Source organism: Rutilus rutilus (genome assembly GCF_951802725.1).
Source record: "Rutilus rutilus genome assembly, chromosome: 20".
NCBI lineage: Eukaryota > Metazoa > Chordata > Actinopteri > Cypriniformes > Leuciscidae > Rutilus > Rutilus rutilus.
The window spans coordinates 10,016,733-10,034,011 of NC_140225.1; the positions used below are offsets into that span (position 1 = coordinate 10,016,733).

A 17,279-nucleotide genomic window follows, 5' to 3' on the forward strand; every position below is an offset into this window, starting at 1 on the left:
GTTTTTAAGTACCTTTACAACATCAAATGCTATAGTGTAATATAGTGGGAGATAATGTTATGTTCATGCAGTACAAGTCCATGAATAGGGTCAGTTAACACCCACCGCAATGGCTGTGGCGTGGATAGCCTGGTACAAAGATGTCTCTGAATGCTTTCTGAAAGCATTCACAAGATTATAGGGGCAATGGCTCTTTTTCATGAGGACATATCATCAGACGTATAATGCGACCCAGTAAACCCGCAGAGCTTTATAGATAAATCAAATATCACCAGCGCAAAAGTACAACACAAAGATCTATTACTAATCGGCAAATGACTGTCATTTTTGCATCTTGACAAGCTCTTCTGAGAGCTCAGAGATAATCTGGTAACATTGAAAGGGCTTAAACCATAAGACTGCTCACTTTGCATGTATGTATATATTTGTGTGTGTGTTTGACTAGAAGCTTATTCATCCATTTCAAATCAAGAAGATTTTCTTATTCTGCAAAAACGGGTCTGTGACCTTAAAACCTGTAATTTTGCAACCTGAACATCTTTACCATGCAAATGTAAAAGATATTGGATGCAATGCGACCCCCATAGACAGACTTACATGTTCTTGACAGCGATGGCATCTTCTATGTTGCCTCTGGCCAGGAGGGCTTTGATGAGGTTATCATATGCAGCAGGGCCGAGCACCATGCCCCTGCTATCTACTTCCTTCAGGACGTTGAAGGCCTCTGAGGATCAGAAACAAGAGTATACACATGATCTACTCGACATTAGATCACTATAGATAATACTGCGTTTGAGCATCCTTTAAAACAACATTGTTTCATTCCAAAAAAAAAATGAATCGAGATGGTCACACTAATTTTTACTGTACTATAAAGCTGCTTTGTAGCAATTTGTATTGTATAAATCACTCTATAAATAAACCTGACTTGCCAATCAAAGCAACATTATATTTTTATTATATAAATATATTTTTTATTATGTTAGATAAATATATAATATTAATATATTTTATTTTTATTATAAAATTATAACATTTTAAATTCAATTAAAAGCTATACATTAATTAACTTGATATCTCAATTCTGACTATTTTTCTCACAATTGAGAGTTTGCCTCTAATTCTGGGAAGAAAGTCAGAATTGCTAGACGAGCAATTGCGAATTATAAATTTATTTATTTATTTATTTCTAAGAATTGCAAGTTTATATATCTTGCCATTCGGACTTTATAATTTGCAATTGTGAGTTTATATCTCAATTCCGAGAAAAAATAAGTCAGAATTGCAAGATGTAAACTTGCAATTGCAAGAAAAAAAGTCTTTGTGAAAAGTCGCAATTACCTTTTTTATTTTTTATTCATTGGCAGAAACAAACTTCCATACATGTCAGATAAGGTAAACCAGTGGAAACTATTATAACTTGGCAAGGCAATTTACAGGCAAACAGACCAAAGCAAGAACCTGTTAAGAGACTGGAATTGCTATCAAAATAAAACGCCTTGTAAACAGTCAATGCATAGAAAATACAATGCAACAGAAACTATGTTGATTTGTGTTTTATTACGGTACTGTTGCTATGCCTTTGTGCTCGTAACCTCTTTTCGGTTCAAGGTTGATTTCTTGTGGCTTCAAGCTACTATGACCCCTGCCTCTGCATATAGTAATAGCCTGGCCCCTTTTTTTACAAATATGAAGTAAACACACATAGACAAATTACAAACATCTGCAGTTTTACAGGAAACCTGTCCCAACAACTCAAAAAAATTTTTTTTTATTATTGTAGGTTTATCAGTCATTTAGAGCAAGGCAAAAACACATTTTGGAAGATGGTTATATGATGTACTCGCTCATTATTTAAATTGTTAATTTCGAACCAAAAAAGTTACATAGTGTAGCTTTAAAAAACAAACCTTGAACTTTGCCCTTCTTGCAAAGAGACAGGAGTTTGAGTTTGTAGTCCTCAACCGTGGCCTCTTTAGTGAATGTAGTAACCCTTTCACGAGGAGAAGACGCATTTCTAGATTCTTTCTCTAAGAACATCTCAGGTTGACCTTTGACTTCCTCAAACCACACCTACACATAAAACAGCCACATCAATACACCATAATGCTTCCTTTAACTCTGGATAATAATTAAATTTTAATTAATGCAAGGTTCCCACCCCCTAAAGTGATTATAATGGAAACATGATAAAAACAGCTGAATGTATCTGACCAAAGAAACAGATCCAAAGACTGTAGGGCAGTGGTTTTCAGCTGCTTTTGTTTCAGGACACAGACTTTACATTGGACAATGAGTGTTCCTTTACCTCAGGCACCTCAAAGGGCACCTCCTGGTTATTGTTTTTGAGGACATCAGCAAGCAAACGCAATGTTCTCTCTCTTGGAGCCAAATTCTCCTCTTGCATTTTCATCCAGGTCACCTCAGCCTTACGCCAGTCATTGGTGTCCTCTGACAAGAGAAAAGAAAACAGCGTCGTAACACCCATCCACTGTTTGGAATCTCAGGTCCAACACACAATACTTACTGCAGAGGCGGAGCAAATAGTGGTACATGTCATCTCTGTCACACTCAAACAGCTTGATAGTCATGTCCACCATGTTCTCAAGGGGCTCCATCTGGGGAAGAAAGATTCAAACGGTGATACACACACTCTATTGATCTATAGCAAATCAGTTTCTCAAGAGAGAACAGCAGGGAAACACTGACCTGTTGGGCTGTGATACATTTTTCTGCAAACCACTGCAGACGGGTCGCTCGTGCCCTTAGACCAGGAGTCTGCACATGGTAAAGAAAATGTAGGAGATGTCATATTAAACGAATCGCAACTCACAAACACTGCACTAATAAAAAAAAACACAAAACAGAACATTAGTGGTGGCACTGACCGAATATAGATCAAGAAGTACAACATGATTAGCTCTACCATAATCACTAAATCATGATAATCTGGCCCACCCACAGTAAATGAGATTTTTCACACACAGACATAAACCACACACACACACAGTCAGTTGTCTAAATTCCAATTGTATCTCCTCTTGGAGGATATTGTACCAGCAGCATCCAAACGGAATTACTCTCCAACAAATCAGCCTCCAGGCTAAGTTCAAAATCTCTCCAGCCTTCCTCAAGCCTAATCTGCTTAGCAAATAAGACCAACACAGGCTACACAGTCGTAGTCTTTATTTTTTTTTCTTTGTAGAAGCGGCCCCTGGGCCTGATGCATAAAGCCCGTGGGGCAAATCTTCCCTTAAGTAAATCCAGGATGATGAGCACCCCCACCCCTCCAATCTTCCAATATAAGAGCAAATCAACACACACTCACATCAATTTGACCCATGCGCGCGCACACACACACACACACACACACACACACACACAGACACTTTCTCTCTCTCACTGCACAGCCAATACCCAAAAGAACATCTAGGTCAGATGATTAAGAAAATCTGGAGTCTGGAGCAATATAAACTCAGTGACATGTAAAGGCATACAGTGACAGATGAGGCACTGCAGTGAAAAATATTCTTTACACCGCACAGGCACAAAATATCAAACTCTAAAATTTGAGAAAAGGAAATAAAACGGATGATTCTGCTGGTTATGTATTCGTTCTCTATGAAGATTTTAGCCATATTCAGTTAATATAAATATAATTAGCAAATACAGCAAGCTACTAATCTGCTTAAGCAATTTTCTGACTTCAGTTCAGTAAGACAATGATAATTTTCTACATAATGTAGTCAGAACAAATTTTCAGGTAGCAATTAGGCAGTTTCTATGCAAAGAGTATAAAATAGGACGCAAATAGAAAATAGAGCAGTTCCGGTAAAGAACTGTGACTGGATCTAAAACCTTCAGATGACACAGCTCATATCTCCGTCGCTGTAAGATACCGAAAAAACGCATGAAAATCCGCAACACACGGTAGACACGAACGGCGAGTGCAGAGCGGCTCTCTCAAACTCCTGTATGATGTGACAGAATAGTTGTCCAGTGCGGCCAATCACACAGCGCAGGTTTTCTGAGAATGCGGTTGTGAGTCCTGAAAATGTATGCATGTGAGTTCGGTTATAGAATGTGTTGTCACACGTAAATAACTGAACTATGTGTGAACAGAAGCGTATTAAGAACTGAAATACAGGACTGACAACTGATTTCTGCTGCTGTGTGAAAGTGGCATTTAAGAAATTTTATTAGCAACATATCAGTCAATCGACCTTGAGGAAAAAACTGCCAAATTTCGCAATTACAGAATTTCATAATTATGAAAGTTTGAGTAGTAGTTGCAACCTGGTTATCAAAATTTTGGATATACAGTTTGTCTATATGCAGTTTAAACCCAATCTAGCCCTAAACTCCCATGGACTGCTATTGAGCCTTTTCCAAAAAAAAACACAAAAAAAGTTAAGGGGCACCAAAGTGTATCACTTATGGCCTTCGCAAAGTTACAGTAAACAAAAACTCCCCATTTATTCAGACCTTTGAGCAAAAACACCTATCACACTGAAGATGTCATCATTCTCTCAAACACAGGTCACACACTCAGAAACACTCACAGTGTGACAACCATTTTAATTACACCAAAACCTTAACCAGCATTTCACTTAATTACCACCATTATTAATAATCTGACAATTATAGACAGCACAATCTCCTGACCAGCACTCCATCACTGCACTTAAAGTTTCTATTAGAGAGTGGAGTAGAGCTCTGTGTCTGCTAATGCTACTTAGATATCAGTGTTTTTAATTAGCCAGCTCTGGATAGAAGAGAGGCCATGTGGAAAACGCTCCACAGAACGAGAGGGGCTTTTGACCCGTCAAGCACAAGGATGCTCGACGAGCCACCATTAAACACTAACTTTTAGAGAGTTTATAGTGGGGGAACTTCAGAGGTATAAAACTATTGTAGCTACCAGGTGTAGAAAGATATCACTGAGGGATTTGTTTTCAAATGACTGATAGCAAATATCTAGAGCAGGTCTATTCAACACTGATCAAATGCACCTAAACGAGACAGACTTCAGGACCCTATAGTTTAAATGATTTACAATATAAAAAAATAAATAAAAAAAGTTAAAACTAAAATCAAAACTGATTTCCAAATGGACACAATGAAGAGCTTATATTGTGCACTACCACAAATTAACTTAAATTTAACACATTACCTACAGTGCCTAATCATTTTCTAGTAAAATACTGCATGATGTGGTACAATAGCAGCCAATCAGAACAAACTGCTTAGACAAAAATTTAGATATGCATGGAAAAGATGGTTCTAGATCCATGTCAATATGACAAAATACCAGTGTTGTAATTGTACGGTTGTTATAGTGTTGTTAAACTATTTATAAAAGTTTTTGGTATATGACAAACTACAATTAAATTAAAGCTAAAAAATTTTTTTTTAAAAATAAATATAAATATAAATATATATATATATACACTCACCTAAAGGATTATTAGGAACACCTGTTCAATTTTTCATTAATGCAATTATTTAATCAACCAATCACATGGCAGTTGCTTCAATGCATTTAGGGGTGTGGTCCTGGTCAAGACAATCTCCTGAACTCCAAACTGAATGTCAGAATGGGAAAGAAAGGTGATTTAAGCAATTTTGAGCGTGGCATGGTTGTTGGTGCCAGACGGGCCGGTCTGAGTATTTCACAATCTGCTCAGTTACTGGGATTTTCACGCACAACCATTTCTAGGGTTTACAAAGAATGATGTGAAAAGGGAAAAACATCCAGTATGCGGCAGTCCTGTGGGCGAAAATGCCTTGTTGATGCTAGAGGTCAGAGGAGAATGGGCCGACTGATTCAAGCTAATAGAAGAGCAACTTTGACTGAAATAACCACTCGTTACAACCAAGGTATGCAGCAAAGCATTTGTGAAGCCACAACACGCACAACCTTGAGGCGGATGGGCTACAACAGCAGAAGACCCCACCAGGTACCACTCATCTCCACTACAAATAGGAAAAAGAGGCTACAATTTGCACGAGCTCACCAAAATTGGACAGTTGAAGACTGGAAAAATGTTGCCTGGTCTGATGAGTCTCGATTTCTGTTGAGTCAGAATTTGGCGTAAACAGAATGAGAACATGGATCCATCATGCCTTGTTACCACTGTGCAGGCTGGTGGTGGTGGTGTAATGGTGTGGGGGATGTTTTCTTGGCAAACTTTAGGCCCCTTAGTGCCAATTGGGCATCGTTTAAATGCCACGGCCTACCTGAGCATTGTTTCTGACCATGTCCATCCCTTTATGACCACCATGTACCCATCCTCTGATGGCTACTTCCAGCAGGATAATGCACCATGTCACAAAGCTCGAATCATTTCAAATTGGTTTCTTGAACATGACAATGAGTTCACTGTACTAAAATGGACCCCACAGTCACCAGATCTCAACCCAATAGAGCATCTTTGGGATGTGGTGGAACGGGAGCTTCGTGCCCTGGATGTGCATCCCACAAATCTCCATCAACTGCAAGATGCTATCCTATCAATATGGGCCAACATTTCTAAAGAATGCTTTCAGCACCTTGTTGAATCAACCACGTAGAATTAAGGCAGTTCTGAAGGCGAAAGGGGGTCAAACACAGTATTAGTATGGTGTTCCTAATAATCCTTATTTATATTTATTTATATATATATATATATATATATATATATATATATATATATATATATATATATATATATATATATATATATATATATACATACATACACACAATAGCAAAGCACATAAAGCTACTATGTTCTAAACTACTAGTGTACTACAACTATTTACTAAAAATAAAATATAAAAATAAAAGCCTAATAAATATTATAACAGTATTTAAATAGTGCTAAAATAACACTGCCAAATACTAGCTAATGTTTCAACTAGACAATATATCAGTTCAGTTAACAACATTAAAAACATTTCAGTGCTAATGAAATTAGGTGCAAATTGACTTTAAATATGCAAGCATTTTTGTGTGTATTAGTTAAAAAAAAGAGACGAGGGCTATCTAAACTATGCCTTGTAGGAGTCATGGAACATGAATGATTTTAACCTCATTTGACATCAGCCTCGAATGATGTAAGAGTATGAGTATTGGATTAGTATGTTTCCAAGAAAAAAATAATAAAAATAAGCAAATGCTTTAAGAGGGATTTTAACTTGCATCCCAAATTAACCTCTCAAAACAATGAAAGTCAAAGCTGCTTGAGAAAGCTGTATCCTGAAGTGACCATCGATAGCTTATCGGCTAAAGTAACATCCCAGAGCAATTGCTATGATCCGGTGTATATATGAAAAATGGAGACAAATGACATGCTCTAGATTTGCAGACACTGGGAATTGTCTGGAGAAGGGATATTTTCTTGGTTAAAAGCCCCTGACTGATGGATCTGTAAAATCCAAGCTCAGGCTTATTTTTCATCCATACAGACAATGATACAACAGAATTAGCACAGATAAGAGAAAAGGATAAAGAAAATGCTGCATAAGTTTGGAAAAAAAAATAAAAAGACACTGAAGTGGCTTGACTAGTCCTGACATTTCGCCACACTCCCACATGGCAGCGCTGAGGGAGTTGAATGGCGTTGTATTAGAGCGGTTGGCTAATTGAACATCTAAATGGCTTTGTTAGAGCAGTTTCACAGTAGAAGTGTAGACTCCTGAGACGCTGTGTTCTGGAAGAACAAGACAGAACACAGCCTAAAGATGTCCCCCAAGACCCATCCTGGACGAAGCGCTCAAAACACGTCAAGCGTCTCAAAATCGGTTACGTCTCGAATAGAGCATTCGCTGAAATGCTTTACTTGAGAACAGAGGCGCTCAGTCTCTCCAGACAATTAAAGGCATCTACACATGCTGAAAACTTCACAGTACTGAGACAGGATGAGAAGTTTTGCTGGCAGTTGTACTTTGAGCCAATGCTCTTCTCATTCAATAAAACCCGGGAGAGTGTGTGAGAGCTATAGCTTACCTCATAGTATACACATACACACACATATACATATTTGTGTGTGTATATATACATACAGTATATACACACAACAAACTTTGGTTAGATGCGATTGATTTGACAGAACTAAAAACTTGACATTTAAACACAGAAATATAAAATGATTAACCAAATATAAAATTATACATTTAAAACTAATTAATAAAATTTCTTTCTTTTTTTTATTAGTATGGAAGAGGCATCTCAGTTTTGCTCATCTTTGTTAACTTTTGTCATCATTTTCTACTTTCAAATGAGAATGGTTTTATAATGCCAAAGCTTAGTAATGACAATTAATGATAATAAAAGGAATTGGCATAAGTGCATAGATTCAATATAGTGACAAAAACAATAAAAATCACAAAACATCCAGGTTAGCGGTTTCAAAAATGAGTGGTCTTTGTAGTCGTCATTTTCTCCTTCACACTCCCAAACTCAAATCCTCTGAAAAAACATTGTACCTATTGTCTTGCATGAATGGCATTAGTGTGGCTTTGAAGCCAATCTAAATTAAAAGTGGAAATATCAGTGTGGCAGCAATTAAAGCTGTTAAATAGCTGAGTGGTTTGAACACAATAACAGTAGTCCCACCTCGATGATTTTGCGCGCCTCCTTGTAGCGGCCCGTTTGCAGGAACGCAAAGTAAAGGTCGTAGAGCATCATCATCTCACCCCGCTCCTGACTCAAAAACTCCATGACTGTTAAATGAAAGAGAGAGACGGGAAGGTGAAGAAACATTTGCGTACTTTCTTTGAAGCTAATCCATCAACCTTAAGCATAAGTAAATGTCTTAAAAAGAGTGCTTTCAGCAGTCCAGCCTTTCATTTAATCACACTTCACACTTGTATGTAAAAAAATAGAAGCTTCCTGAATTCAGTGCATGTGAATTACAAGTGAAGTGCCGTGTATGTTTGTGCATCTAGTCTAGGTGTTAGGATTGCTTTTCAAACATGCGCAGTTATGGCTAAAAACACTGGCACTGTAGATTTAGTTTAGATTTATTATTTGGTAGTGCAGCTTTTTAAAATATTCTAAAAATAACTACCATTCCTATAGATACTATTCCTACATCTCTATATTGAGAGTATTGCTTGAATGCAGTTAGATTTAACAGATTTCTTGCTAAAATTGCCCATTTGAGATCTCTCCATTGGCACTCAAAGACATACAGATCCGGGCTCATTGCTTGCCACTTCAGAATAGTCCAGAGAAGCGACAGCAACACAAAGAGGCTGAACTCGTGCAGGTATATGTACGTTTACGTCTATGAATGAGTTTGCCATGGCACATGCAGAGTGCTGGGTCATTGGGGTTGTAAAGTGGCCCTCCACCGTAGAGGTCTCACTACCTTAACACTTCAAACCCACTCACCCCCAACACACACAAAGCACTTAACCCCTCCACTCACCCTGACAAAGACAGAGACTATTGAAACCACCATCATCTAGGCAGTCCAACCTGCCCTTTAGTGGGTGGCACTCTTGAAAAACACAGAACACACACTTTCTACATATGACCATCCGAACAGACAGTAGTCACACACAGACACACTACTTGTGACTAGCAAGTGACAGAGAACTGTAATTAATGGGATGTACGTGTAAGTGGGTGTTACACACCTTTCTGTAATAGTGTGGCATCTCCTTTTTCCACCAGGCTGCAGATGAGGTCATGGATTTTGGGCATCTGGTTGTATTGTTTATGGCACTCCACGACGGCGTCGAACGCACCCGCGCTGTCCCCACTGCAGAAGAACATGGATATTATACCAAAACAGCACTAAGCATGTGCCAGTATAAAATCTTCGTATTGCGTTTACTGCTTTTCTCATGGTATTGTATTTCATCACAAAAAAAGAAGTGAAGCTGTTCATTAAACTTGCGCATTAAAATTGTTCTTAATGACAAGTTTTAGTTACAGTGAGGAAAATAAGTATTTGAACACCCTGCTATTTTGCAAGTTCTCCCACTTAGAAATCATGGAGGGGTCTGAAATTGTCATCGTAGGTGCATGTCCACTGTGAGAGACATAATCTAAAAAAAAAATCCAGAAATCACAATGTATGATTTTTTAACTATTTATTTGTATGATACAGCTGCAAATAAGTATTTGAACACCTGAGAAAATCAATGTTAATATTTGGTACAGTAGCCTTTGTTTGCAATTACAGAGGTCAAACGTTTCCTGTAGTTTTTCACCAGGTTTGCACACACTGCAGGAGGGATTTTGACCCACTCCTCCACACAGATCTTCTCTAGATCAGTCAGGTTTCTGGGCTGTCGCTGAGAAACACGGAGTTTGAGCTCCCTCCAAAGATTCTCTATTGGGTTTAGGTCTGGAGACTGGCTAGGCCACGCCAGAACCTTGATATGCTTCTTACAGAGCCACTCCTTGGTTATCCTGGCTGTGTGCTTCGGGTCATTGTCATGTTGGAAGACCCAGCCTCGACCCATCTTCAATGCTCTAACTGAGGGAAGGAGGTTGTTCCCCAAAATCTCGCAATACATGGCCCCGGTCATCCTCTCTTTAATACAGTGCAGTCGCCCTGTCCCATGTGCAGAAAAACACCCCCAAAGCATGATGCTACCACCCCCATGCTTCACAGTAGGGATGGTGTTCTTGGGATGGTACTCATCATTCTTCTTCCTCCAAACACGTTTAGTGGAATTATGACCAAAAAGTTCTATTTTGGTCTCATCTGACCACATGACTTTCTCCCATGACTCCTCTGGATCATCCAAATGGTCATTGGCAAACTTAAGACGGGCCTTGACATGTGCTGGTTTAAGCAGGGGAACCTTCCGTGCCATGCATGATTTCAAACCATGACGTCTTAGTGTATTACCAACAGTAACCTTGGAAACGGTGGTCCCAGCTCTTTTCAGGTCATTGACCAGCTCCTCCTGTGTAGTTCTGGGCTGATTTCTCACCTTTCTTAGGATCATTGAGACCCCACGAGGTGAGATCTTGCATGGAGCCCCAGTCCGAGGGAGATTGACAGTCATGTTTAGCTTCTTCCATTTTCTAATGATTGCTCCAACAGTGGACCTTTTTTCACCAAGCTGCTTGGCAATTTCCCCTTAGCCCTTTCCAGCCTTGTGGAGGTGTACAATTTTGTCTCTAGTGTCTTTGGACAGCTCTTTGGTCTTGGCCATGTTAGTAGTTGGATTCTTACTGATTGTATGGGGTGGACAGGTGTCTTTATGCAGCTAACGACCTCAAACAGGTGCATCTAATTTAGGATAATAAATGGAGTGGAGGTGGACATTTTAAAGGCAGACTAACAGGTCTTTGAGGGTCAGAATTCTAGCTGATAGACAGGTGTTCAAATACTTATTTGCAGCTGTATCATACAAATAAATAGTTAAAAATCATACATTGTGATTTCTGGATTTTTTTTTTTAGATTATGTCTCTCACAGTGGACATGCACCTAAGATGACAATTTCAGATCCCTCCATGATTTCCAAGTGGGAGAACTTGCAAAATAGCAGGGTGTTCAAATACTTATTTTCCTCACTGTACTTTTTGTAGAAGCAAAACATAACTGCACACTTCAGCCTTTTATTCCCCCCCCCCCCGATATTTCGGCATCAAGCTTTTGTTATACTTTGCCTCTATAAAGCTTTCCTCTCTAACTTTTTTTTGATTCATTGCATTGCTTACTTTTGTAAACAATTTTTATAATCACAATGGAATTTTGATTTATTGAATTTTGGGTAACACTTTACAATAAGGTCTCATTTGTTAACATTAGTTCGTGTATTAACTAACATGAACGAGTAATATATTTGCTACAGCATTTATTAATCGTTGTTAATGTTAGTTAATACAAAGAGTTGTTCATTGTTTGTTCATGTTAATTCACAGTGCATTAATGTTAACAAAAACAACTTTTCATTTTATTAATGCATTAGCAAATGTTGAAATTAACATTAACTAAGATTAATAAATGCTGTCAAAGTATTGTTCATTCTTAGTTTGTTAACTATAGTTAAAAAATGTTAACTAATGAAACCTTATAGTAGTGTTACTGAATTTTTTATTATTTAAATAAATATGCAAATCTAAAAAATCTAAATAAACATTGAATAAAAAGATTTTAAATAGTAAATTTGTAACTATTTTTAATTGTCTGTCTTAAAAAGCACAAACATTTAAAAGAAACAACACTGGTCACAGACTACTTTGTTCTAAATTACAAGTTTGACTTGAACACTAAATTGCCCTTTTAAAATGAAAAGATCACAAACAAATTAGAAAGAAAGAAAAAGATACAATGAATACACAAATAAAAATATAAAGTTGAATGCTCACTATATCACAAACATTTAAAAGAAACAGCACTGGGTCAAACTACTTTGTTGTTCTTAATGAAGATGCGGATACTTTTTTAAACATTAAATTTAATTAACTTAATTAAGAAACTAAATTAACATTAACATTTAAATATACAAATAAAAATGCAAAATAAACTTTATATAAATATATATATTTTTAAATGAATATTTGATGGTCAAATATGTAACTTCTTGTGTCTCCCGCCTTTCTCTACAGCCCCTACTGCCCTCACCCCCAACCGGGACGCTTGGCAGAATAGGGCAACAAAAATTAGATCTGCTCTCTCCCCTATCTCACATCATCTTCCCTCTCTTCCACCCAGTCTCTACCCCTTTCTAACAAAGAGCTCAGTGCCACGGCTGACAGAGGCCTGACAGAGGAATAAAGCAAAGGAATAGACGAGAAAAACACCACTCCAATCACTCTATTGTGACTGCTGTGGCAGCCATCGAGTGATTGGGTAATTACCACGCCAATCACACAGAGGTCAAAGCAGAGAGGGCACCGGCAGGAGGGGCGGGTGTGGAGGGGAAGTGAACCGCTGGGGTTTTAACAGGTGTAATTTCAGTAGTGTTTTCAACCCCAGAGATTATACAGTCAGGGAAGGAATATGTGCTTTAGAGAGAGATGACCTTGGAAGGTGGGTTGAATGGAAGCAGGAGAGGGGGCGCATGAGGGAGATGGACAAAAAACAGGGCAGTGATTGAGCCGGAACGTGACGCCAGCTCTTAGGCAATCGCACTTAATTGGAATGAAGAGCGACAATATTATTCATCAAGCGGGAGTCAAGAGCCAATTCGAACACACGCTGGATGATTGCGTAATGCACTTGAGCGCGCGCGCGAGAGAGAGAGGAATGCACACAGGGTCTCTCTCTAAACTGTGAGTTTAATTCCTTCAAAACCCCCTCGTTGCCGAGAAATATAATGTAGCGATTCAGTAGCAAAGCTATTTTATGAATAAAAGTCGTGGGGAGCGTTGATAGGTATCTGTGCTCCTGAATGTTTCTGTGTGTGCGCATCACAATCTCCACTCTCTGTGTGCAAGTGGTGTATGTGTGTGCGTCAACGAGAGCAGCGCAATAATATAGAACGGTGCACCTTCCAGCCAAATAGAATCGAGTACTCAGCCAAACCATGGTATAGAGATAATGTACAGTCAGATCGTCATTATGACAAAGACTTTCCACGTTGACTTGCTGACTGAACATTATCCTGTGTATGACATGTCTATTTATCAAAGTTGAAATAACTTTATAATGCGAGAAAAAAAAACATTTGATTATACAGTACAGTTTTGCAGTCATTACACAAATATAACTGACCACAGTATTTACCAATCTGAATCTAACTGTAATGTAATAATTGTTTTTTATAAAGAACATTTTTAAATCACTTTATTATCTGTCAATGTTTACAGCGTTTACAATGTTGACTATAAATGGTTGCTACCCCAGAGAAAACTCATACATATACAGTATATTTAAAATGTCTAAACTCAACAGAACTTCTAATTGGTTCTGTTTACTATGAGGTCGGATGGAAGCAGAAATTCTACATTTATTTACGATGCCACTTGAAAATGATGTGACACAGATGTTACGCTACCCAGCTCCGCAAAGCATAGCCGCCACAAAACCAGAAGACTTCTACACAATTCCCATCAATATGAGATGAGTCGGCCACAACGGCAATTACCCCACCCCCTCCCTCAAAACCCAGCCCCCCTTCTCCATCCTCGCCTAACTAAGCCCCCCCAAAAAGAATTAACCATGTTGAAGGCTTCATAATTTCCCCGGATACAATTTAGCTGTCAGTGGCGCTCAGGCTTACTGCAACATGTTCCTCTTAATGTCACTAACTTTGCATGTCAAGCACTTTCCAGCCAATTAAGTTGAAGGAGAATAAAAAAGCAAATGCGAGTGCTTTGCGCGAGGAACCTGAAGGATTAGACAAGAAAGCTAATTTCATCCACCCCTCTTCTGAACCTCCTCTTCTTGTGACACTCTCCCTACATCCCTGACTCCCATCTCTTTTGTTACCGAGATTGGCACCCATGTTATCACCCCTTCCACTTTCAAAAGAGAACGACTGCTTTTTTATTTCTTTTTTCCTTTACATTGAAAAGTGTGTGCGCGTGTTGGTACTTAGGGAGGGTTAATGCTCAGTGGTTTGACTCGAATACACTGATCAAACAAAACTAACAGGATACGGCAATGATTTCTGAAAGTAAACGGTCCCAATTTAAACTTTCCAAAAACTGTCCTTCCTCGATATATATGCAAGTGACGCAGTTTATGACAAACGTCTGGTGGCCTTCGACATCCTCTCCCTCTTTTTAGAGTTCCTGTCCCTCAAAGACATGCCTTCCACAAAAACAAAAAGTTCTGGCAATTCCCTTTGTTAGGCTCATTAGAGATGGAGGATACGGATTGGGAGCGGCGGCTGCTGTTGTCGTGGAGACGGGCTGACGGCTGTCAGAGTTAATCCCATAGAGAAGTGTTCATTAAGTCATTACAGCTGACATGCTGACGAGACACTGACACACACCGCTTTGTCCTCTTTAGCGCAGCCCAGACCAAAGAGGAGACAGAGACGAGTGGAGAGAGATGGATGACGGCAGAACGGAGAGAACATTCTGGAGCATTCTATCCTTCTGGAGATCATAATAGTCGCCTACAGTCATTTTAGGTCGAAGGCCCGATTGGACAAAACGTCATCGTATGCAAGTTTTTTTTTTGCTGTATTCATGATGCGTATGCACAATGTTCTGAAGCTAATAAAGTCCTGATTCAACTTCATGCTGCTTAACTCACCAATATTTGGATGAAACAAAAATTTACTAGTAATAATATTTACCAATGTCCTTTGACTTCATCTAAGCACAAAATAAGCGAATATTAATCGAACGATACTGATAAAAAAGAACTAAATAGCTTAAGTTATTTTAACCGAACAATTACAGAGTCGGGGGGGGGGGGGGGGGGGGGGGGGTGATGCATAATCACTATGCATTAAAGATTTGTTTTTATGCCAAACTCCATCATCGCTAAAGTAGCCTTAATATTCCCGTATATTTAATAATCATGTTTATCAGCCAAGAAGTATTTTAAATATAATAAATATGATCCGTTGTTACCGTTAAAACTAAAACCATTAAAAAAAAGATTTTGGTAACTAAAACCTAAACAAAAATGTGAAATGTGCACACACACACAAAAGCAAGATTCGAAATCATGTCACACACACCTCAGAACTCCATCATCCACCCTTTGCATGTATATGTTACAGCAACTAATTTCACAGCGTTTTAGGCCACCAATGAGTGCAGAGTAACATTTTACCACGGTTAAATCCATTCTGCAAAATTCAACCATTTTTCCTGCTTCACAAGGAAGAATTTAATACTTTCCTATAAGCATCATTCTTTCTGTCTCCAACCAAAATATTCATAGTAGTAAGTTTAACTGTGACATTAAATATGACTACAGCATATTGTACAATATCATAGACAAATCAGACAGGTACTACATAGTTCCCCATGAAGGCCGATTCCAAACAGGCCTGGCTGCTGCGAGCTCTGAGACGGCTCTCCTCCACTGGGATGTGTGGCTGCCAGTCAGAGCGTGTGTGTGTGTGTGTGTGTGTGAGACGTGAACGTTCACGGTTTATCAGAGTCTCTGCTGAGAGTCGCTCTGATCTCTCCGTATCTGCTCCTTAATGAACCTGAGCTAAATTGGAAACCTTATCGCACACAAGGCAGCAATTAAAGCTTGCACGTGCCAGCGTGGTTGTGGCACTCAAGTGACAGAAAAACAAACAGTCTCTGAGGGGCACCCAGGAAGCCCGTATGTGTATGTGTGTGTTGACTATAGAGCTATCAGTGAAGGTGTATTGCCAACCTCAGTATCCCACAGTGGGGAGGGGGAAAGGCACTTACGCAGTGCACCGCATGGCCCAGGAAAATCCAGTAATTAGCACAGGGTGCATAATTAACATGCAAATTAGTTGATCTGCTTAAAAGCTGCTCTTACAAATAGACCTGAACGAATGGGGGGGCGGAACAGAGGGGCCCAACTTGTGGAAGTTAATTCCTTTTCCCCTCATGCTGCATTTTGCTATAAGGTAATGACAGATTATACGGAATGAACAGTGAGACGACAAGCTTAGGGAGGAGTGGAACTCTGCCCTTTACAATCTAACATTGTTATTAATGTTTGTTTTCAGATTATATTCATGTTGTTTCCAAACTCACTACTTAGAGAGGTCATACCATAATTGTTTGGACTGAGATCCTCTTATAGTTTTAGTCAAGGTTTCTTGCAACAAAAACAGCCAGAATTTAGTTATACATTATCACTTTCCACCCTCTGCCTGGAGTTTTTTTCTTCTTTTTTTTTTAAGATGACTTTTGAGTTAATGACATCTTTGAATGTGAAATGAATTACAGCGTGTTTACAGGCTGTGGTTTTGCTGTCAGGTCCAGAAGTTTGTGCAGCCCAATTTTTTTCGATAACATTCTGAATTCATTGAAGTCTGAATTACATTTAGACAGGTTCACAAAACAATCTGCACTGAAAATGTGCTGCAAAAAACTGTTAAGGTTAAACTTAACCTTTCCAAAGGTTTCAAAATGTGCATATACCTTTTGCCTTCCTGGGTCAGTTATGACCCAGTGGAACTTAAGCTTATAAAACATTAATTATTTAATAATTTTCAATTAAAACCATATTGCATCTGATTAATAACTTCTTAGCAATTTGTGAATGTGCAAAGATGTAAATATTTTTTTTAAAGTTACCATGTTATTACCACGTTTTTACAACATTAACCGTCATTTTATTCATTGCAAATGTGTCAAGGCTATAATTGTTTTCCCCCACACTAAAAACTGTTTAAAAATAAATAAAAAATTTGGTTATTTTGTGGTGT

At 38.6% G+C, this 17,279-nt stretch overlaps 1 protein-coding gene across 2 annotated transcripts in view; it reads right to left on the reverse strand.

Annotated features, from left to right (window-relative positions):
* lrpprc (leucine-rich pentatricopeptide repeat containing) overlaps window positions 1-17,279 on the reverse strand; it is a 60,408-nt gene that overhangs the window by 13,375 nt on the left and 29,754 nt on the right. For both annotated transcript variants that reach the window (XM_084390789.1, XM_084390790.1), the window contains exons 24-30: window positions 9,628-9,752; window positions 8,600-8,706; window positions 2,710-2,778; window positions 2,528-2,618; window positions 2,309-2,451; window positions 1,911-2,073; window positions 598-724 (exon numbers count right to left, since the gene is read on the reverse strand). In XM_084390789.1, the coding sequence (XP_084246915.1) occupies window positions 598-724; window positions 1,911-2,073; window positions 2,309-2,451; window positions 2,528-2,618; window positions 2,710-2,778; window positions 8,600-8,706; window positions 9,628-9,752 (825 nt within the window). The remainder of the gene's footprint in view (window positions 1-597; window positions 725-1,910; window positions 2,074-2,308; window positions 2,452-2,527; window positions 2,619-2,709; window positions 2,779-8,599; window positions 8,707-9,627; window positions 9,753-17,279) is intronic.